Raw genomic sequence first — 24,426 nt, 5'->3', positions numbered from 1 at the left:
TGTAGTATTATAGTAATGTAGTATTATAGTAATGTAGTGTTATAGTAATGTAGTGTTATAGTAATGTAGTATTGTTATAGTAATGTAGTATTATAGTAATGTAGTATTATTATAGTAATGTAGTATTATTATAGTAATGTAGTATTATAGTAATGTAGTATTATTATAGTAATGTAGTATTATAGTAATGTAGTGTTATAGTAATGTAGTGTTATAGTAATGCAGTATTGTTATAGTGATGTAGTATTATAGTAATGTAGTATTATAGTAATGTAGTGTTATAGTAATGTAGTGTTATAGTAATGTAGTGTTATAGTAATGTAGTATTGTTATAGTAATGTAGTATTGTAGTAATGTAGTATTATAGTAATGTAGTATTATTATAGTAATGTAGTATTATAGTAATGTAGTGTTATAGTAATGTAGTGTTATAGTAATGCAGTATTGTTATAGTGATGTAGTATTATAGTAATGTAGTATTATAGTAATGTAGTGTTATAGTAATGTAGTGTTATAGTAATGTAGTATTGTTATAGTAATGTAGTATTGTAGTAATGTAGTGTTATAGTAATGTAGTGTTATAGTAATGTAGTATTATAGTAATGTAGTATTGTCATAGTAATGTAGTATTGGTATAGTAATGTAGAATTATAGTAATGTAGTATTATAGTAATGTAGTATTATAGTAATGTAGTATTATAGTAATGTAGTGTTATAGTAATGTAGTATTGTTATAGTAATGTAGTTTTGTAGTAATGTAGTGTTATAGTAATGTAGTGTTATAGTAATGTAGTATTATAGTAATGTAGTATTGTCATAGTAATGTAGTATTGGTATAGTAATGTAGAATTATAGTAATGTAGTATTATAGTAATGTAGTATTATAGTAATGTAGTATTATAGTAATGTATTATTATAGTAATGTAGTATTATAGTAATGTAGTGTTATAGTAATGTAGTATTATAGTAATGTAGTATTATAGTAATGTAGTATTATAGTAATGTAGTATTGTTATAGTAATGTAGTATTATAGTAATGCAGTGTTATAGTAATGTAGTATTATAGTAATGTAGTATTATAGTAGTGTAGTATTATAGTAATGTAGTATTATAGTAATGTAGTATTGTTATAGTAATGTAGTATTATAGTAATGTAGTATTGTTATAGTAATGTAGTATTATAGTAATGTAGTATTAGGGCATGACCACACATGGCGGAATTCCTCCGCAACTGTCCGCATCAATGCCGCACAGAATCTGCGTTGCAGATTCTGCAGCGGATCTGCACAAAATGTGCAGAAAATTGATGCGGACTGGCCGCTGCGGACTGCAGGAAAAGTGCTTCTCTTCTCCCTATTCAGTGCAGGATAGAGAGAAGGGACAGCACTTTCCCTAGTGAAAGTCAAAGAAATTCATACTTACCGCCCGTTGTCTTGGTGACGCGTCCCTCTTTCGGCATCCGGCCCGACCTCCCTGGATGACGCTCCAGTCCATGTGACCGCTGCAGCCTGTGCTTGGCCTGTGATTGGCTGCAGCCGTCACTTACACTGAAACGTCATCCTGGGAGGCCGGACTGGAGACAGACGCAGGGAGTTCTCGGTAAGTATGAACTTATATTTTTTTTTACAGATACATGTATATTGAGATCGGTAGTCACTGTCCCGGGTGCAGAAACAGTTACTGCCGATCGCGTAACTCTTTCAGCACCCTGGACAGTGACTATTTACAGACGTCTCCTAGCAACGCTCCCGTCATTACGGGAGCCCCATTGACTTCCTCAGTCTGGCTGTAGACCTAGAAATACATAGGTCCAGCCAGAATGAAGAAATGTCATGGTAGTAAAAACAATACGCTCCGCAGCACACATAAGATCTGCGGACTTCATTGCGGAATTTTGACTCTCCATTGAAGTCAATGGAGAAATTCCGCCATGAGTCCGCAACCAGTCCGCCACTGCTCCGCAACAGACAGAGCATGCTGCGGACACCAAATTCCGCTCCGCAGCCTATGCTCCGCAGCGGAATTGTACGCATCGTGTAAACGAACACTGCTAAATTAAAGTGAAAGTCAATGGAGAAACGGCTCCGCTGCGGATTAACGCTGCGGAGTGTCCGCAGCGGAATTTAAGTGAAATTCCGCCATGTGTGAACCCGCCCTTATAGTAATGTTGTATTGGTATAGTAATGTAGTATTATAGTAATGTAGTATTATAGTAATGCAGTGTTATAGTAATGTAGTATTATAGTAATGTAGTATTATAGTAGTGTAGTATTATAGTAGTGTAGTATTATAGTAATGTAGTATTATTATAGTAATGTAGTATTGTTATAGTAATGTAGTATTATAGTAATGTAGTATTGTTATAGTAATGTAGTATTATAGTAATGTAGTATTGTTATAGTAATGTAGTATTATAGTAATGTAGTATTATAGTAATGCAGTGTTATAGTAATGTTGTAGTATAATAATGTAGCATTATAGTAATGTAGTATTAGGGTATGTTCACACGAGGTCACTACGTCCGTAATTGACGGACGTATATTTCGGCTGCAAGTACCGGACCGAACACACCGCAGGGAGCCGGGCTCCTAGCATCATAGTTATGTACGACGCTAGGAGTCCCTGCCTCGCTGCAGGACAACTGTCCCGTACTGTAATCATGTTTTCAGTACGGGACAGTTGTCCGGCAGCGAGGCAGGGACTCTTAGGGCGGGTTCACACATGGCGGAATTTCACTTAAATTCCGCTGCGGACACTCCGCAGCGTTAATCCGCAGCGGAGCCGTTTCTCCATTGACTTTCACTTTAATTTAGCAGTGTTCGTTTACACGATGCGTACAATTCCGCTGCGGAGCATAGGCTGCGGAGCGGAATTTGGTGTCCGCAGCATGCTCTGTCTGTTGCGGAGCAGTGGCGGACTGGTTGCGGACTCATGGCGGAATTTCTCCATTGACTTCAATGGAGAGTCAAAATTCCGCAATGAAGTCCGCAGATCTTATGTGTGCTGCGGAGCGTATTGTTTTTACTACCATGACATTTCTTCATTCTGGCTGGACCTATGTATTTCTAGGTCTACAGCCAGACTGAGGAAGTCAATGGGGCTCCCGTAATGACGGGAGCGTTGCTAGGAGACGTCTGTAAATAGTCACTGTCCAGGGTGCTGAAAGAGTTACGCGATCGGCAGTAACTGTTTCTGCACCCGGGACAGTGACTACCGATCTCAATATACATGTATCTGTAAAAAAAAAATATAAGTTCATACTTACCGAGAACTCCCTGTGTCTGTCTCCAGTCCGGCCTCCCAGGATGACGTTTCAGTGTAAGTGACGGCTGCAGCCAATCACAGGCCAAGCACAGGCTGCAGCGGTCACATGGACTGGTGCGTCATCCAGGGAGGTCGGGCCGGATGCCGAAAGAGGGACGCGTCACCAAGACAACAGCCGGTAAGTATGAAATTCTTTGACTTTCACTAGGGAAAGTGCTGTCCCTTCTCTCTATCCTGCACTGAATAGGGAGAAGAGAAGCACTTTTCCTGCAGTCCGCAGCGGCCAGTCCGCATCAATTTTCTGCACATTTTGTGCAGATCCGCTGCAGAATCTGCAACGCAGATTCTGTGCGGCATTGATGCGGACAGTTGCGGAGGAATTCCGCCATGTGTGGTCATGCCCTTAGAGTCGTACATAACTATGATGCTAGGAGCTCGGCTCCCTGCACTGTGTTCGGTCTGGTACTTGCGGCCGAAATATGCCCGTCAATTACGGACGTAATGACCTCGTGTGAACATACCCTTATAGTAATGTTGTATTGGTATAGTAATATAGTGTTATAGTAATGTAGTATTATTATAGTAATGTAGTATTGTTATAGTAATGTAGTATTATAGTAATGTAGTATTATTATAGTAATGTAGTATTGTTATAGTAATGTAGTATTATAGTAATGTAGTGTTATAGTAATGTAGTATTATTATAGTAATGTAGAATTATAGTAATGTAGTGTTGTAGTAATGTAGTATTATAGTAATGTAGTATTATAGTAATGTAGTGTTATAGTAATGTAGTATTGTTATAGTAATGTAGAATTATAGTAATGTAGTATTATAGTAATGTAGTATTGTTATAGTAATGTAGCATTATAGTAATGTAGTATTATAGTAATGTAGTATTGTTATAGTAATGTAGTATTATAGTAATGTAGTATTATTATAGTAATGTAGTATTATTATAGTAATGTAGTGTTATAGTAATGTAGTATTGTTATAGTAATGTAGTATTATAGTAATGTAGTGTTATAGTAATGTAGTGTTATAGTAATGTAGTATTGTTATAGTAATGTAGTATTATAGTAATGTAGTATTGTTATAGTAATGTAGTATTATAGTAATGTAGTATTGTTATAGTAATGTAGTATTATAGTAATGCAGTGTTATAGTAATGTAGTATTGTAGTACTGTAGTATTATAGTAATGTAGTATTGGTATAGTAATGTAGAATTATAGTAATGTAGTATTGTAGTAATGTAGTATTATAGTAATGTAGTATTATTATAGTAATATAGTATTATAGTAATGTAGTATTATAGTAATGTTGTATTGTTATAGTAATATAGTATTATAGTAATGTAGTATTGTAGTAATGTAGTGTTATAGTAATGTAGTATTGGTATAGTAATGTAGAATTATAGTAATGTAGTATTGTTATAGTAATGTAGTGTTATAGTAATGTAGTATTATTATAGTAATGTAGTATTATAGTAATGTAGTATTATAGTAATGTAGTATTATTATAGTAATGTAGTATTATAGTAATGTAGTATTATTATAGTAATGTTGTATTGTTATAGTAATGTAGTATTGTTATAGTAATGTAGTATTATAGTAATGTAGTATCATAGTAATGTAGTGTTATAGTAATGTAGTATTATAGTAATGTAGTAGTATTATAGTAATGTAGTATTATAGTAATGTAGTATCATAGTAATGTAGTATTATAGTAATGTAGTATTATTATAGTAATGTTGTATTGTTATAGTAATGTAGTATTGTTATAGTAATGTAGTATTATAGTAATGTAGTATCATAGTAATGTAGTATTATTATAGTAATGTAGTAGTATTATAGTAATGTAGTATTATTATAGTAATGTAGTATTATTATAGTAATGTAGTAGTATTATAGTAATGTAGTATTGTTATAGTAATGTAGTATTGTTATAGTAATGTAGTGTTATAGTAATGTAGTGTTATAGTAATATAATAATACTATATTACTATAATAATACTATATTACTATAATACAACATTACTATAACAATACTACATTACTATAATACTACATTACTACAATACTACATTACTATAATACTACATTACTATAATACTACATTACTATAACAATACTACATTACTATAACAATACAACATTACTATAATACTACATTACTATAATGCTACAAACAGAAGTCACTGCTGCTATAAATAAATTGTTCTCCCTAGAGGTCAGCAACCTTCAGCACACCAGCTGTTGAAAAACTACAGCTCCCAGCATGCCCTGAAAGCCATTGGCTGGAATAATAAAGCCTTTGACTGTTAGTGCATGCTGGGAGTTGTAGTTTCCCAACAGCTGGCGTACCAAAGGTTGCTGACCTGTCTAGTAGATTTTTTTTCTCTGGGTATCGTAAGAACCAGAATGTAACAGACTGTTCCTTCAGGATCAGTATATAATAGATATATAATATAATAAAAAAAACTCTATAAATAATTGAACGTTGCAAAGTGTATGTAATATGGGAATGACTGCGCGTTACTTCTGTATTATACACCCCTCCCCCATCTCAGTCATTATCCCTCCTGGGGAGGTGGTGACTCATTTTATGTAAATATGCAGCCAGTCTGCCATTGGGATGATGATGGGTAAATTACCCGTGTGCTTTTATCGCTCAGACGGCACCGGTTCAGTCACATGCTGTTCAAGCTGTTGCGCGTTGCTTGGACCCCCTGCGCGGTTCTTACATTTACTGTATGAAAAAAATACAGTTAAAGGGGCAATACTCTGAGGACTACATTTATCTTCAAAGATTAAAGGGGTTTTCCTATCAGAGACTTTATGACATTCCACAGGATATGTCATAAATCATAACTGTCAGATAGATGCGGGTCTGGGACCTGCAACAATCTCTAGCAGTGACACCTAAACCCCATTCTACTGCTCTGTGTTGTGGCTGAATTACGGAAACAGCATAGCTCACGCTGTTTTCGTAAGTCCCATCCTGGATTCAGCAGGACAGTCTAAATCTAAATTCCCTATTGGTATGCTTTTGGGGTGTGGGAGGAAACCAGATTACCCAGAGGAAACCCATGCAAACACAGGGAGAACATACAAACTCCATGCAGTTTGCTTGGATTTGAACCCAGGACCCCAGCGCCGCAAGGCAACAGTGCTAACCACTGAGCCACCGTGCTGCAGATACGGTTGAACCCAATGCTGAAGCAGGGAACCATTAGCTCCCTGCTTCAGAATTAGTTCAGAGCGGAGGAGCAGAGGGAGCTCCTCCACTTGCCGAGGACTCCCTGGACACAGCACTACTTTAAGCGCTGTACCCGGGGAAGCCCTGGCTACTGATTTAGCTGAATCCCTGTTGCCAATGATCTGGCCGGGGGATTCCGCTCCTAGAGGAAATCCATGAGGTCACTGTCCATATATGGACATTGAGTTCAGAGGCTCATCCTAGAGCGGAATCCTCGGCCAGAGACAGCAACGGGGATTCCACTCATGGAGTAGCCACTGACGCCACTGTCCATATATGCTCTGGCTGTGGATTCCGCTCCTAGAGGGAGTCCCAATGGTGCTATATACAGGGGGGGTAGCGCTATGTACAGGGGGTGGAGCTATCAACATGGACACTGGCATTATATAGGGGCAATATCTACATGGGCACTTTATATGTGGGCACTGTCACTAGGGGCAGTTTTGGGGGCATTATACTGTATAAGGGCAGCTAGGGGGGCATTATACTATATGGGGCAGCTATGAGGGCATTATACTGTAAGGGGGCATCTGTGTGGGCATTATACTGTATGGGGCAGCTATGGGGCATTTTGCTATATGGGGGAAGTTGTTTGGGCATTATACAGTATGGGGGCATCTGTGTTGGCTTTATATTGTATGGGTGCATCTATGGGGCAGTATACTGTATGGTGTCAGCTAGGGGGGCATTATACTGTATGGGGGCATCTATGGGGCATTATACTGTATGGTGGCAGCTAGTGGGCATTATACTGTGTGGGAGGCACTATGGGAGCATGATACAGTGTGGGCTGAACTGGGTGGGTATGGGCGGGGATTAGGGTGGGATTAGAGGCGTGGCTTAAAGGGAAAAAAATGGATGTGGCGTGAGTAGCGCTCCGTATCGGTTGTCCCTCTTTGTGATACTTGAAAGTTGTGAGATATGTAAAGAAATTAATGGTAGTATTTTCAGAAATGGCGTAGCTCGCATGCTACGCTGCTTCCATAACTGCCATTCATTACTATGGGACTTAGGGTATGTGCACACACACTAATTACGTCCGTAATTGACGGACGTATTTCGGCCGCAAGTCCCGGACCGAACACAGTGCAGGGAGCCGGGCTCCTAGCATCATACTTATGTACGACGCTAGGAGTCCCTGCCTCTCTGCAGGACAACTGTCCCGTACTGTAATTGTTAGGGATCTGCCAGGTACTACGTCTAGGTATACTCCTGGGATTAATCAATCCACACCTGAGGCCAGACCTGTTCGACTGACACCATCTCCCACCAACCAGGGTGGCAGGCTCAGGAGTGGGAGAGCCTATCGCGGCCTGGTCAGTCGGAGTTAGCTCCGCCCCCTGTCCTTTATTACCTGCCGTGTTCTCTTCCTCAGTGCTTGTAATTCTTCTGGATTCCTGGCCTCACTGCTGCTTGCTCCAGCCTGCTTCTGCCGTGCTTCTGCCTTGCTGCAGTTCCGCTTAAACTGCTTTGCTTTGCCCCTGGCTTGCTTCCTTCTCCGTGCTCACTTTGGTATACTCCACTTCATCCTGGTCCTGACTACTCATTCACCGCTCCGTTTCCTTGCGGCGTTCCGTGGCTACTGCCCCTTCCCTTGCGTGTTCCCTGTTTGTTCTCCCGTGCACTTAGACAGCGTAGGGACCGCCGCCCAGTTGTACCCCGTCGCCTAGGGCGGGTCGTTGCAAGTAGGCAGGGACAGGGCGGTGGGTAGATTAGGGCTCACTTTCCCTTCACCTCCTTCCTGCCATTACATAATTACAAGCCCATACCTAGTCTACCATTTCTCCTACGCTGACGCTATCATGGACCCCCTTGAGACCCTGACCCAGAAGATGCAGGGCCTCTCCCTACAGGTCCAGGCCCTGGCCCAGAGGGTCAACCAGGGTGACGCTGCCTTAGTAGTATCCCTCACCTCACCTCTAGAACCCGACCTCAAGTTACCTGACCGGTTCTGAGGGGACCGTAAGACGTTTCTCTCCTTCCGGGAGAGTTGCAGACTGTATTTCCGCCTAAAACCCCACTCCTCAGGTTCCGAGAACCAGCGGGTGGGTATCATCATATCCCGACTCCAGGAAGGGCCCCAAGAGTGGGCCTTCTCCTTGGCTCCTGACGCCCCTGAACTTTCCTCTGTTGATCGTTTTTTCTCTGCCCTCGGACTCATTTACAACGAGACTGACAGGACTGCTTTAGCCGAGAGTCAGCTGGTGACCTTACGTCAGGGTAGGAGACCGGTTGAGGAATACTGTTCTGATTTTAGAAAGTGGTGCGTAGCTTCTCGGTGGAACGATCCGGCCCTAAGGTGCCAGTTTAGGTTAGGATTATCTGACGCCCTGAAGGATCTGCTGGTTAGCTACCCCTCTTCTGACTCCCTTGACCAGGTTATGGCCCTAGCAGTACGACTTGACCGATGTCTCAGGGAACGTCAGCTTGAACGCTTCAATGTGCTCCCCTCTGACTTTTCTGCGATCCCCCCCGAGGTCCCGTCTCCTCGCCCCTCCACGGAGGACTCGGAGGTACCTATGCAACTCGGGGCCTCCATGTCCCCTCGACAACGTAGGGAGTTTCGCAGAATGAATGGTCTCTGCTTCTACTGTGGGGACGACAAGCATCTACTGAACACCTGTCCCAGGCGCAAGAATAAGAAGCCGGAAAACTTCCGCGCCTAAGTGATCATCGGGGAGGTCACTTGGGCGCACAGGTATTTCCCGTTAATGTGAAACGCAATAAAATTTTGCTTCCCTTTCAGGTCTCGTTTGCTGACCGGTCTGCCACGGGCAGTGCTTTCGTGGATTCTGGCTCATCTGCTAATATCATGTCTGTGGAATTTGCTATGTCTCTAAAGATGCCTTTTATTGATTTACCTTATCCTATCCCTGTAGTTGGTATCGACTCAACTCCCCTTGCTAATGGTTATTTTACTCAGCATACTCCTGTTTTTGAACTCCTGGTTGGCTCCATGCATTTGGAGCAGTGCTCTGTACTGGTGATGCAGGGATTATCGTCTGATCTGGTATTAGGTCTTCCCTGGTTGCAGTTGCATAATCCCACGTTTGATTGGAATGCTGGGGAGCTTACCAAATGGGGTAATGAATGTCTTATGTCATGTCTTTCTGTTAACTCTATTTCTCCCCGGGAGGAGGTAAACACGCTACCTGAGTTTGTTCAGGACCTCGCCGATGTGTTTTCTAAGGAGGCCTCCGAGGTGTTGCCCCCTCATAGAGATTACGATTGCGCCATCGATTTGGTGCCTGGTGCCAAGCTTCCTAAGGGTAGGATATTTAATCTTTCATGTCCTGAACGTGAAGCTATGAGGGTGTATATCCAAGAATGCCTGGCCAAGGGTTTCATTCGCCCCTCGACTTCTCCTGTAGGTGCTGGCTTCTTCTTCGTGGGGAAGAAGGATGGTGGTCTTAGGCCGTGCATTGATTATCGTAACCTGAATAAGGTCACCGTAAGGAACCAGTACCCACTTCCTTTGATTCCGGATCTTTTTAATCAGGTTCAGGGAGCCCAATGGTTTTCTAAGTTCGATCTACGGGGGGCATATAACCTTATCCGCATCAAAGAGGGGGATGAGTGGAAAACTGCGTTCAACACACCCGAGGGTCATTTCGAATACCTGGTCATGCCCTTTGGGTTGTGTAATGCCCCTGCTGTCTTCCAGAATTTTATTAATGAAATCCTGAGAGATTACCTGGGTCATTTTCTTGTTGTGTACCTTGATGACATACTGGTGTTTTCCAAGGACTGGTCCTCCCACGTGGAGCATGTCAGGAAGGTGCTCCAGGTCCTTCGGGAGAATAATCTGTTTGCTAAGACTGAAAAATGTGTCTTTGGGGTACAGGAGATACCATTTTTAGGGCAAATCCTCACTCCTCATGAATTCCGCATGGACCCTGCCAAGGTTCAGGCTGTGGCGGAATGGGTCCAACCTGCCTCCCTTAAGGCGTTACAGTGTTTTTTAGGGTTCGCCAACTATTACAGGAGATTTATTGCCAACTTCTCGGTCGTCGCTAAGCCTCTTACGGACCTTACTCGCAAGGGTGCTGATGTCCTCCATTGGCCCCCTGAGGCCGTCCAGGCCTTTGAGACCCTCAAGAAGTGCTTTATCTCGGCCCCCGTGCTGATTCAGCCCAACCAAGAGGAGCCATTTATCGTGGAGGTTGACGCATCCTAGGTGGGAGTGGGGGCCGTCTTGTCCCAGGGTACCAGCTCCCTCACCCATCTCCGCCCCTGTGCTTACTTCTCTAGGAAGTTTTCGCCCACGGAGAGTAACTATGATATTGGCAACCGCGAACTTCTAGCCATTAAATGGGCTTTTGAAGAGTGGCGGCACTTCCTGGAGGGGGCCAGACACCAGGTAACGGTCCTTACGGATCACAAGAATCTGGTTTTCCTAGAATCGGCCCGGAGGCTTAATCCTAGACAAGCTCGTTGGGCACTATTCTTTACCAGATTTAATTTCTTGGTTACCTATAGGGCTGGGTCCAAGAATATTAAGGCTGATGCCCTGTCACGTAGTTTCATGGCCAATCCTCCTTCCGAGAAGGATCCTGCTTGTATTTTACCCCCTGGTATAATCGTTTCTGCCACGGATTCTGATTTAGCTTCTGATATCGTGGCTGATCAGGGTGCAGCTCCCGGGAACGTCCCTGGGGACAAACTGTTTGTTCCCCTGCAATACCGGCTAAGGGTACTCAGGGAAAACCATGACTCCGCTCTATCTGGTCATCCTGGCATCTTGGGCACCAAACACCTCATTACCAGAAACTATTGGTGGCCTGGGTTGCCTAAAGACGTTAGGGCTTACGTCGCCGCTTGTGAGGTTTGCGCTAGGTCCAAAACCCCTAGGTCCCGACCTGCGGGCCTACTACGTTCCTTGCCCATTCCCCAGAGACCTTGGACCCATATCTCCATGGATTTTATCACCGATTTGCCTCCATCTCAGGGCAAGTCGGTGGTGTGGGTGGTAGTGGACCGCTTCAGCAAGATGTGCCACTTTGTGCCCCTTAAGAAGCTACCTAACGCCAAGACGTTAGCTTCTTTGTTTGTGAAACACATCCTGCGTCTCCATGGGGCCCCAGTCAATATCGTTTCTGACAGAGGGGTACAATTTGTTTCCTTATTTTGGAGAGCTTTTTGTAAAAAGTTGGAGATTGATCTGTCCTTCTCCTCCGCCTTCCATCCCGAAACTAATGGCCAAACGGAAAGGACTAACCAATCCCTGGAACAATATTTAAGGTGTTTCATCTCTGACTGTCAATTCGATTGGGTCTCATTCCTTCCCCTTGCTGAATTTTCCCTGAATAACCGGGTCAGTAACTCGTCAGGGGTCTCCCCGTTTTTCTGTAATTTCGGGTTTAACCCAAGGTTCTCCTCCGTTTCCCCTGGTTGTTCCAATAATCCTGAGGTAGAGGATGTTCATCGGGAACTGTGCACTGTCTGGGCCCAGGTTCAGAAGAACCTAGAGGCGTCCCAGAGCGCACAAAAGATTCAGGCGGATAGTAGACGTTCTGCTAACCCCCGGTTTGTCGTCGGGGATTTGGTCTGGTTGTCGTCCAGGAACTTGCGCCTTAAGGTCCCGTCCAGGAAGTTTGCTCCCCGATTTATTGGACCTTATAAGATCATTGAAGTCCTCAACCCTGTATCCTTCCGTCTGGAGCTGCCCCCATCCTTTCGCATACATGACGTCTTCCATGCCTCCCTCCTTAAACGCTGCTCCCCGTCCTGGTCCCCCTTGAGGAAACCTCCTGTTCCCGTTCTCACCCCTGAGGGGGTGGAATTCGAGGTGGCCAAGATTATGGACAGTAGGATGGTCCAGGGCTCCCTCCAGTACCTGGTCCATTGGAGAGGATACAAGCCGGAGGAGAGGACTTGGGTACCTGCCCGTGATGTTCACGCTGGGGTATTGATCAGGAGGTTCCACCTTCTCTTCCCTACTAAACCGGGTCCTCTTAGTAAGGGTCCGGTGGCCCCTCATAAAAGGGGGAGTACTGTTAGGGATCTGCCAGGTACTACGTCTAGGTATACTCCTGGGATTAATCAATCCACACCTGAGGCCAGACCTGTTCGACTGACACCATCTCCCACCAACCAGGGTGGCAGGCTCAGGAGTGGGAGAGCCTATCGCGGCCTGGTCAGTCAGAGTTAGCTCCGCCCCCTGTCCTTTATTACCTGCCGTGTTCTCTTCCTCAGTGCTTGTAATTCTTCTGGATTCCTGGCCTCACTGCTGCTTGCTCCAGCCTGCTTCTGCCGTGCTTCTGCCTTGCTGCAGTTCCGCTTAAACTGCTTTGCTTTGCCCCTGGCTTGCTTCCTTCTCCGTGCTCACTTTGGTATACTCCACTTCATCCTGGTCCTGACTACTCATTCACCGCTCCGTTTCCTCGCGGCGTTCCGTGGCTACTGCCCCTTCCCTTGCGTGTTCCCTGTTTGTTCTCCCGTGCACTTAGACAGCGTAGGGACCGCCGCCCAGTTGTACCCCGTCGCCTAGGGCGGGTCGTTGCAAGTAGGCAGGGACAGGGCGGTGGGTAGATTAGGGCTCACTTTCCCTTCACCTCCTTCCTGCCATTACAGTAATCATGTTTTCAGTACAGGACAGTAGTTCCACGGAGAGGCAGGGACTCCTAGCATCGTACATAACTATGATGCTAGGAGCCCGGCTCCCTGCACTGTGTTCGGTCCGGGACTTGCGGCCGAAATACGTCCGTCAATTACGGACGTAATTAGTGTGTGTGCACATACCCTCAAGGAGACATCGTAGTTTAGCGAGATACGCTATTTCTGTAATTCATGGATGGAAACCACACGCTTCAGCCGCAACAAAGAACAGGACAACAGGGTTTGGGGGACCCCGTTCTAGAGATAGGTGCCGATCCCAGAGCTGGGACGCGCATCTATCTGACATTAATGACATATCCTGTGGATATGTCATAAATGTCTCTGATGGGAAACCATTAAAATTCATGAAAGTCCCTGAAGTAAGACCCCTACTGAAGCCCATAATTAAGTATTGCATCTAAAACCGTTTGGCGCTACTTGGCCATTTCCATATTTAGAGAATCTCCAGACGTTTCTTACTTGGATTTTAACAGCTACTGCAATACTTGTTTTTGTCCTCTAGATGTCACTGTTGCTGTCTTTTTAATGCATAGCTCTGCCGTATGTAACTTGGTATACACAACAAATAATACAATGTGAGTTTTATCAATTCTGTCAAGAAAATGTTATATATACTTTAAAATGATTGACAACAGATAATGTGGCCATTCCGCTAATCCGGCACCGGTTTCTGGTAATCCGTAATCTCATAAATGGAAGGTTGAGCAGATTAGAAGTTTCCTGTGATTAAGACGTGATAGAAATAGCAGATTTTATGGTAAACATATTCTATGAATTGTCATTGTGCTGTGGGTCTGGCTATACAATCTATAAGCATTACTTAGTTTAGCTGTGGCACTGATCCAATAATAACATTTCACCCAGGGGAACTGTTAAAATATATCTTTATATCTGTGCAAAGCACAAAAGGGGGGCACTAAAACTGGTGTGGGGCACCAAGAGGGTGCATTATTACTGTCTGGGGCACTATAAATGGCAAGTTTTTGTAGATGCTGGGGAATAGGTGCGGAGAGTGCTGGCAAAACGAGGAGTCAATGCTTATGTTGAAAATTCTGCAGAGGCGATTTGTGGCTGAAAGAAGTCGTCATAACTGTCTGGGCGAGATGAAGAAGAAAAGAAAAATTGAACGACTCCAATCTGAGAAGACGTCACCTGTGAGTCACTGGATGTTATTGTACTGTAATCACTTATATGGTCTGCAAAGCGCCCGCATAGAACTGGTATCTACCACTTTATGGTCACTGTATCATGGTAATATTGGTAATATTTTACTGCACAGTTAAGAGTGGTCGCATTATTTCTATGTAGCTGAAGGGTGAGCCCCAAAAATTATTTCCTCTGGCAGGCCGAAGGTACTCTAGACCGACACTGGGCACAACCTATCTGTTTTTTTACATAGTAGGACCGCAGGTAAATTTTCTAACCTAGTGAGTTATCAGGGTACACACACGGAAGCCTCCACAGGTTTACAAATGTCGCAAAGCTGTAGTGAAATGCAAAGCTCAACTTGTCGAGTTGTAAACATAACTTCCATATGACTGCTGGTAGAACCACTACATCATATTACCTACATAAGTCAGTTCACACAAAGCACAAGATAAAAAGTGCACTGACTATGTCAGCACTGCTACAGTAGATGACAATCTGAGCTCTGCTATGCGCACATTGCAAACACAAGCGAATATAATGGACAATGCAGAACTATAATGAGTTACGTTTAAGTGCACACAACTAATAAAATGCACATGGCGTCTGATCTACTCACATCAAATTCATTGAGGGCGGCAGCGAGTTCCCCGATGCCCGTGTGACCCTGTTTCTCATCAGTGGGTGATGTGGCCTGGGCAGCGTTTGAGATGCCTGCAATAGCCTCTTGCACTTGTTTGAACACATAATCCCGATTGGCTCGTGTGGCTGCCACGTCAGGGTGGCGCAGGTAGGCTTGTGAGGCGGTGTACAGCATGGTCGCATTCTTCTTCAGAGCCCCGCGAGCTGCTGCCATCTCATCCCTACAATGAGGGTCCTTCAGCTCCTGCAGCGGAGAAGGAGAGACTGAATCAGACAGAGAGAAAACCACTGCAGAAAAGAAGACGACACAGACTGCTACATTGTTACTATAAGGGACTATAGAGACTGCTACATTGTTACTATAAGGGACTATAGAGACTGCTACATTGTTACTATAAGGGACTACACAGACTGCTACATTGTTACTATAAGGGACTACACAAACTGCTACATTGTTACTATAAGGGACTACACAGACTGCTACATTGTTACTATAAGGGACAACACAGACTGCTACATTGTTACTATAAGGGACTATAGAGACTGATACATTGTTACTATAAGGGACTATAGAGACTGCTACATTGTTACTATAAGGGACTACACAGACTGCTACATTGTTACTATAAGGGACTACACAAACTGCTACATTGTTACTATAAGGGACTACACAGACTGCTACATTGTTACTATAAGGGACAACACAGACTGCTACATTGTTACTATAAGGGACTATAGAGACTGCTACATTGTTACTATAAGGGACTACACAGACTGCTACATTGTTACTATAAGGGACTACACAAACTGCTACATTGTTACTATAAGGGACTACACAGACTGTTACATTGTTACTATAAGGGACAACACAGACTGCTACATTGTTACTATAAGGGACTATAGAGACTGCTACATTGTTACTATAAGGGACTACACAGACTATTACATTGTTACTATAAGGGACTACACAGACTGCTACATTGTTACTATAAGCTACTACACAGACTGCTACATTGTTACTACAAGGGACTACACAGACTGCTACATTGTTACTACAAGGGACTACACAGACTGCTACATTGTTACTATAAGGGACTACACAGACTATTACATTGTTACTATAAGGGACTACATAGACTGCTACATTGTTACTATAAGGGGCTACACAAACTGCTACATTTTTACTATAAGGGACTACATAGACTGCTACATTGTTACTATAAGGGGCTACACAAACTGCTACATTTTTACTATAAGGGACTAGACAGACTGCTACATTGTTACTACAAGACAAAACTTTATTTAAATATACACAATAAGAAACATTTAAAAAGGCATAACAATAGGAGAAACTCAATCACAAGATGACATAGAGACAGATCAGGAGAGCCAAGGTAAGTATAGTAGAACCTTTAAAGTGTGGGTTCAGAGTAAAGTTAACATCAGTATAGCATAAACTAGTCAGGTCTATTTGTATACTTTGATGCTGATTAGAGGACATGAATGGTCCTAAGAACAAGCATCAGATGAAAGGAGTAATGGGTCTAAGCAAGACCCTATGTGAGCAATTACTGATATAGTCTTACCCATAAAGAATCCTTGGCTGAGTCCCGATGGTCACCATCGGGACTCAGCCAAGGATTCTTTATGGGTAAGACTATATCAGCACCAAAGTATACAAATAGACCTGACTAGTTTATGCTATACTGATGTTAGCTTTACTCTGAACCCACACTTTAAGGCTGGGTTCACACGTGGCGGAATTTCACTTAAATTCCGCTGCGGACACTCCGCAGCGTTAATCCGCAGCGGAGCCGTTTCTCCATTGCCTTCCACTTCTATTTAGAAGTGTTCGTTTAGACGAGGCGTAAAATTCCGCTGCGGAGCATAGGCTGCGGAGCAGAATTTGGTGTCCGCAGCATGCTCTGTCTGTTGCGGAGCAGTGGCGGACTGGTTGCGGACTCATTGCGGAAGTTCTCCATTGACTTCAATGGAGATTCTAATTTCCGCAATGAAGTCCGCAGCTGTCATGCACATGTTATGTGTGCTGCGGATGCGTTTTGCTTTTTTAACTTGACATTTCTTCATTCTGGCTGGACCTATGTATTTCTAGGTCTACAGCCAGACTGAGGAAGTCAATGGGGCTCCCGTAATGACGGGAGCGTTGCTAGGAGACGTCAGTAAATAGTCACTGTCCAGGGTGCTGAAAGAGTTAAGCGATCGGCAGTAACTGTTTCTGCACCCAGGACAGTGACTACCGATCACAATATACAGCAACCTGTAAAAAAATAGAAGTTCATACTTACCGAGAACTCCCTGCTTCTGTCTCCAGTCCGGCTTCTCAGGATGACGTTTCAGTGTAAGTGACGGCTGCAGCCAATCACAGGCTGCAGCGGTCACATGGACTGCCGCGTCATCCAGGGAGGTTGGGCTGGATGCCGAAAGAGGGACGCGTCACCAAGACAACGGCCGGTAAGTATGAAAGTCGTTTACTTTCACTAGGGAAAGTGCTGTCCCTTCTCTCTATCCTGCACTGATAGGGAGAAGGGAAGTACTTTTCCCGCAGTCCGCAGCAGCTAGTCCGCATCAATTTACTGCACATTTGGGCAGATCCGCAGCCGTAATCCGCAACCCGGATTAGGTGCGGCATTGATGCGGACAGTTGCGGAGGAAATCCGCCACGTGTGAACATGCCCTTAGGAACTACACAGACTGCTACATTTTACTATAAGGGACTACACAGACTGCTACATTGTTACTATAACGGACTACACAGACTGTTACATTGTTACTATAAGGGACAACACAGACTGCTACATTGTTACTATAACGGACTACACAGACTGCTACATTGTTACTATAAGGGACTACACAGACTGCTACATTGTTACTACAAGGAACTACACAGACTGCTACATTGTTACTATAACGGACTACACAGACTGTTACATTGTTACTACAAGGAACTACACAGACTGCTACATTGTTACTATAAGGGACTACACAGACTGCTACATTGTTACTATAACGGACTACACAGACTGTTACATTGTTACTACAAGGAACTACACAGACTGCTACATTGTTACTATAACGGACTACACAGACTGTTACATTGTTACTACAAGGAACTACACAGACTGCTACATTGTTACTATAACGGACTACACAGACTGTTACATTGTTACTACAAGGAACTACACAGACTGCTACATTGTTACTATAACGGACTACACAGACTGTTACATTGTTACTACAAGGAACTACACAGACTGCTACATTGTTACTATAAGGGACTACACAGACTGCTACATTGTTACTATAACGGACTACACAGACTGTTACATTGTTACTACAAGGAACTACACAGACTGCTACATTGTTACTATAACGGACTACACAGACTGCAACATTGTTACTATAAGGGACTACACAGACTGCTACATTGTTACTATAAGGGACTACACAGACTGTTACACTGTTACTACAAGGAACTACACAGACTGCAACATTGTTACTATAAGGGACTACACAGACTGCTACATTGTTACTATAAGGGACTACACAGACTGCAACATTGTTACTATAAGGGACTACACAGACTACTACATTGTTACTATAAGGGACTACACAGACTGCAAAATAGTTACTATAAGGGACTACACAGACTGCTACATTGTTACTATAAGGGACTACACAGACGGTTACATTGTTACTATAAGGGACTACAAAGAAAGCTACATTGTTACTATAAGGGACTACACAAACTGCTACATTGTTACTATAAGGGACTACACAGACTGTTACATTGTTACTATAAGGGACTACACAGACTGCTACATTGTTACTAGGAACTACACAGACTGCAACATTGTTACTATAAGGGACTACACAGACTGCTACATTGTTACTATAAGGGGCTACACAGAAAGCTACATTGTTACTATAAGGGACTACACAGACTGCTACATTGTTACTATGAGGAACTACACAGACTGCTACATTGTTACTGTAAGGGACTACACAGACTACTACATTGTTACTATAAGGGACTACACAGACTGCTACATTGTTACTATAAGGGACTACACAGACTGCTACATTGTTACTACAAGGAACTACACAGACTGCAACATTGTTACTATAAGGGACTACACAGACTGCTACATTGTTACTATAACGGACTACACAGACTGCTACATTGTTACTATAAGGGACTACACAGACTGCTACATTGTTACTGTAAGGGACTACACAGACTACTACATTGTTACTATAAGGGACTACACAGACTGCTACATTGTTACTATAAGGGACTACACAGACTGTTACATTGTTACTATAAGGGACTACACAGAAAGCTACATTGTTACTATAAGGGACTACACAGACTGCTACATTGTTACTATAAGGGACTACACAGACTGTTACATTGTTACTATAAGGGACTACACAGACTGCTACATTGTTACTATAAGGGACTACACAGACTGCTACATTGTTACTATAAGGGACTATACAGACTGTTACATTGTTACTATATGGGACTACACAGACTGTTACATTGTTACTATAAGGGACTACACAGACTGCTACATTGTTACTATAAGGGACTACACAGACTGCTACATTGTTACTATAAGGGACTATACAGACTGTTACATCGTTACTATATGGGACTACACAGACTGTTACATTGTTACTATAAGGGACTACACAGACTGCTACATTGTTACTATAAGGGACTACACAGACTGCTACATTGTTACTATAAGGGACTATACAGACTGTTACATTGTTACTATATGGGACTACACAGACTGCAACATTGTTACTATAAGGGACTGCACAGACTGCTACATTGTTACTATAAGGGACTACACAGAAAGCTACATTGTTACTATAAGGGACTACACAGACTGCTACATTGTAGTTCTAGACAGACTGTAAATGTGAATTGGTATTTTTTTCCATAGACATTAAATTCCTCTTAACAGACAATATTAATGGTAAAATCTATTGTTAACATCCCTGTCAGGGGAACCACCGCGATCTATTGAAACTGTATGGACTTTTGGCCGATGTCATGATTATGGGGTGTCAGCGCTGATACTTGACCGATTTCATGATTATGGGGTGTCAGCGCTGATATTTGACCGATGTGATGATTATGGGGTGTCAGCGCTGATATTTGACCGCTGTCATGATTATGGGGTGTCAGCGCTGATATATGACCGATGTCATGATTATGGGGTGTCAGCGCTGATATTTGACCGATGTCATGATTATGGGGTGTCACCGCTGATATTTGACCGCTGTCATGATTATGGGGTGTCACCGCTGATATTTGACCGCTGTCATGATTATGGGGTGTCAGCGCTGATATTTGACCGATGTGATGATTATGGGGTGTCACCGCTGATATTTGACCGCTGTCATGATTATGGGGTGTCACCGCTGATATTTGACCGCTGTCATGATTATGGGGTGTCAGCGCTGATATTTGACCGATGTGATGATTATGGGGTGTCAGCGCCGATAGCTGCCGACTCAAGTTCTGTCAAATTCCCAGGGCCGTCAGACAGGTCTCACAGACATCAGATACACTATCAGTAAACCAGTAGTGTTTATAACAATATTTTAAGGTTAATTCTACATGTAATGTTGAGAATGTGAAAATACTTTACTTGCGCTTTAATGACCTTGAGTGATACCATATTGAATACTCTAGTCACATCCAGAGCTGCATTCACAAGTCTACTGGCTGCTACTTGGAATCTATTATTATTCACCTTAGATCATTCTAAAAACATACTGCATTTGCGTGTAGGATTGGTGTCAACTTTGGTGAATGTGATGGCTAAAAATTTGGTGGGGGTCCTCCTCCCATGTCCCATCATATCAGCACCAATAGGTATCGGGCCCCCCACACTCATCTCCCACTCCCGTTAACATAAGACGTCATGCTTAGGTTTCTCTAAATCTTAGAACTTCTACAGGGGACTAGATGGTGAAGGTCACAATGTGGTAGAGGCCCCCTGGACAATTGCCCCTTCTGTCCTCCCTATAATCTGGCCCTGCTGGGGTGTTATAGGTGATGCTATTTTTTTGTTCTACATTAGTACCTGGTGTAAGCACTACATCTCCAAAAAAATAAAATCAAATAAAGCAGAGTACAGTAAAGTTCCTTTAATCTGGCATCCGATAATCCAGAATATATAATAATATCACATAGAATTCTACAAGATCAGAATCTAAAAACTGAGCAAAGATAAAAAATTATCACAAATATAACAATATTACAATATTATGTGCTAAGGTTTTATTTTATGTTGTCTTTCGGAAGTTCCACTACTATTATAAGGGAATTCTATATACTTTTCTATGACTGTCTGATCCAGAATATCTGATAATCCGCCACCTACCAGATCCTATTGATGCCGGTTTAAAGGAATTTTACTGTATTTACAAATTCACCTATATAGATTTTAACTACAATAGTAGTAGGCGTATTTTACTGTAGTTGCAAGTGTCAACCAGAAGGGGGCAGTAGTGATACAAAAATCTGTGAAACATCACAACTAAAGAGCAGTGGCTTCACTAATTGACAATGTTTCAAGGTTGTATTGCAGTTCATGGTACCTGCTGCCTTCTCGCTGCAACATAATTCAGTTTAACCATCTCTTTGCCAAACTCTTTAAAGCGGTAGGCGAGGTCTTGCTCATTTGTAGCATTTTTCACGGTTTCAAGAGCTTCTTCTACCTGAAAAATTTAAAATGAAATGATTACATCAGCACTCTAAATTACTTTCAGTTATGATGTTTTTGGGGAAATAATATTTACATATTAGAGTAGATTTATTACATTAATTACTGGAAGTGCATTGTGGGATTGAAGAACATGTAAATTGTCGTTAACATCTTTGTGGGGGGAAGCTAATAACAGTATTCCTCTGCCCAAACCAAATAAATGATGAGTTCAAATCAGTGCTACCATTCATTTATAATACTAATGGGGGCGCTATTGCATTGGTATCTATGGAAATTATTCATATCAGTGGCAAAAAGTGGTACTGCAGGTGACAGGAGTAAATTGTAAAAAGATTTGTATGAAGCATCCCACTCAATGGTAAACCTCATATTTTAATCTATGTGAAAAGTTCTACAGTGTATATTATATCATGTGACGGCAACTTTATAAGAGGCGATGAATCCCTTTAAGTAAAGCTATGGTGACGCCAGTATGTACAGCAGTTGGAGCCAGTGCCTGGCTGCCGCGGTCACATGTGCATTTATGACATGCCATCACATTGTAAATTTAAACAAGCAGGGCAGGATTTACCTATAGGCAGAATAAGTATGTGACTATACGTAGCCTTGAGGGAAAATTCCCATATTAAAACACTCCTGAGCAAGATTTACAGGGGTTGCACAGGATTATAAAAACATGGCGGCTTTTTATTAAAAAAAAACAGCACCACACCTGTCCATGGGTTGTGTGTAGTATTGCAGCTAAGCTTTGTTGAAGTGAATGGGGCTGAGCTGCAATACCACACACAATCTGTAGACACGTGTGGCGCTGTTTTGAAAAGAAAGCAACCATGTTTTTCTATGATTGTATAACTCCTTTGAGGTGTGGCATGATTTTTGGAAAGATTCTAAGGCACCATTCTGTGCCTACTGGCTCCTGAGATGCAAAGAAACGGGGACCACAGCATCGGTGATGCAATAACAACAACATTTATATATATATATATATATATATATATATATATATATATACACTACCGTTCAAAAGTTTAGGGTCACTTAGAAATGTCCTTATTTTTGCAAGAAAAGCACAGTTTTTTTCAATGAAGATAACATTAAATTAATCAGAAATCCACTCTATACATTGTTAATGTGCTAAATGACTATTCTAGCTGCAAACGTCTGGTTTTTAATGCAATATCTACATAGGTGTATAGAGGCCCATTTCCAGCAACCATCACTCCAGTGTTCTAATGGTACATTGTGTTTGCTAACTGTGTTAGGGTATGTTCACACGGCCTATTTACGGACGTAATTCGGGCGTTTTTGCCCCGAATTACGTCCGAAAATAGCGCCTCAATAGCACTGACAAACATCTGCCCATTGAAAGCAATGGGCAGACGTTTGTCTGTTCACACGAGGCGTATATTTACGCGCCGCTGTCAAAAGACGGCGCGTAAATAGACGCCCGCGTCAAAGAAGTGACCTGTCACTTCTTTGGCCGTAAATAGAGCCGTTATTCATGGACTCCAATGAATAGCAGCGCTAATTACGCCCATAATTGACGCGGCGTTCAAGCGCCTGCACATGCCGGTACGGCTGAAATTACGGGGATGTTTTCAGGCTGAAACATCCCCGTAATTTCAGCCGTTACGGACGCCCTCGTGTGAACATACCCTTAGAAGGCTAATGGATGATTAGAAAACACTTGAAAACCCTTGTGCAATTATGTTAGCACCGCTGTAAACAGTTTTGCTGTTTAGAGGAGCTACAAAACTGACCTTCCTTTGAGCTAGTTGAGAATCTGGAGCATTACATTTGTCGGTTAGATTAAACTCTCCAAATGGCTAAAAAAAGAGAGCTTTCATGTGAAACTCGACAGTCTATTCTTGTTCTTAGAAATGAAGGCTATTCCATGCGAGAAATTGCCAAGAAACTGAAGATTTCCTACAACGGTGTGTACTACTCCCTTCAGAGGACAGCACAAACAGGCTCTAACCAGAGTAGAAAGAGAAGTGGGAAGCCCCGCCGCACAACTGAGCAACAAGACAAGTACATTAGAGTCTCTAGTTTGAGAAATAGACGCCTCACAGGTCCTCAACTGGCAGCTTCATTAAATAGTACCCGCAAAACGCCAGTGTCAACGCCTACAGTGAAGAGGCGACTCCGGGATGCTGGCCTTCAGGGCAGAGTGGCAAAGAAAAAGCCATATCTGAGACTGGCTAATAAAAGGAAAAGATTAATATGGGCAAAAGCACACAGACATTGGACAGAGGAAGATTGGAAAAAAGTGTTATGGACAGACAAATCGAAGTTTGAGGTGTTTGGATCACACAGAAGAACATTTGTGAGACGCAGAACAACTGAAAAGATGCTGGAAGAGTGCCTGACGCCATCTGCCAAGCATGGTGGAGGTAATGTGATGGTCTGGGGTTGCTTTGGTGATGGTAAAGTGGGAGATTTGTACAAGGTAAAAGGGATTTTGAATAAGGAAGGCTATCACTCCATTTTACAACGCCATGCCATACCCTGTGGACAGCGCTTGATTGGAGCCAATTTCATCCTACAACGGGACAATGACCCAAAGCACACCTCCAAATTATGCAAGAACTATTTAGGGAAGAAGCCGGCAGCTGGTATTCTATCTGTAATGGAGTGGCCAGCGCAGTCACCAGATCTCAACCCCATAGGGCTGTTGTGGGAGCAGCTTGACCGTATGGTACGCAAGAAGTGCCCATCAAGCCAATC

The 24,426-nt window shown here is 42.8% G+C and overlaps 1 protein-coding gene across 5 annotated transcripts in view; it reads right to left on the bottom strand.

Moving 5' to 3' along the window:
- The window catches only part of CTNNA2 (catenin alpha 2), a 1,837,255-nt gene that overhangs the window by 1,404,564 nt on the left and 408,265 nt on the right, over positions 1-24,426 (bottom strand). For all 5 annotated transcript variants that reach the window (XM_075855983.1, XM_075855957.1, XM_075855967.1 and 2 more), the window contains exons 5-6: positions 21,572-21,691; positions 14,907-15,173 (exon numbers count right to left, since the gene is read on the bottom strand). In XM_075855983.1, coding sequence (XP_075712098.1) covers positions 14,907-15,173; positions 21,572-21,691 — 387 coding nt within the window. The remainder of the gene's footprint in view (positions 1-14,906; positions 15,174-21,571; positions 21,692-24,426) is intronic.

The sequence above is a fragment of the Rhinoderma darwinii genome, chromosome 1 (genome assembly GCF_050947455.1).
Source record: "Rhinoderma darwinii isolate aRhiDar2 chromosome 1, aRhiDar2.hap1, whole genome shotgun sequence".
Lineage (NCBI taxonomy): Eukaryota > Metazoa > Chordata > Amphibia > Anura > Rhinodermatidae > Rhinoderma > Rhinoderma darwinii.
Note: the sequence above shows the minus strand (reverse complement) of the source record. Positions and strands in the feature narration are given on the sequence as shown.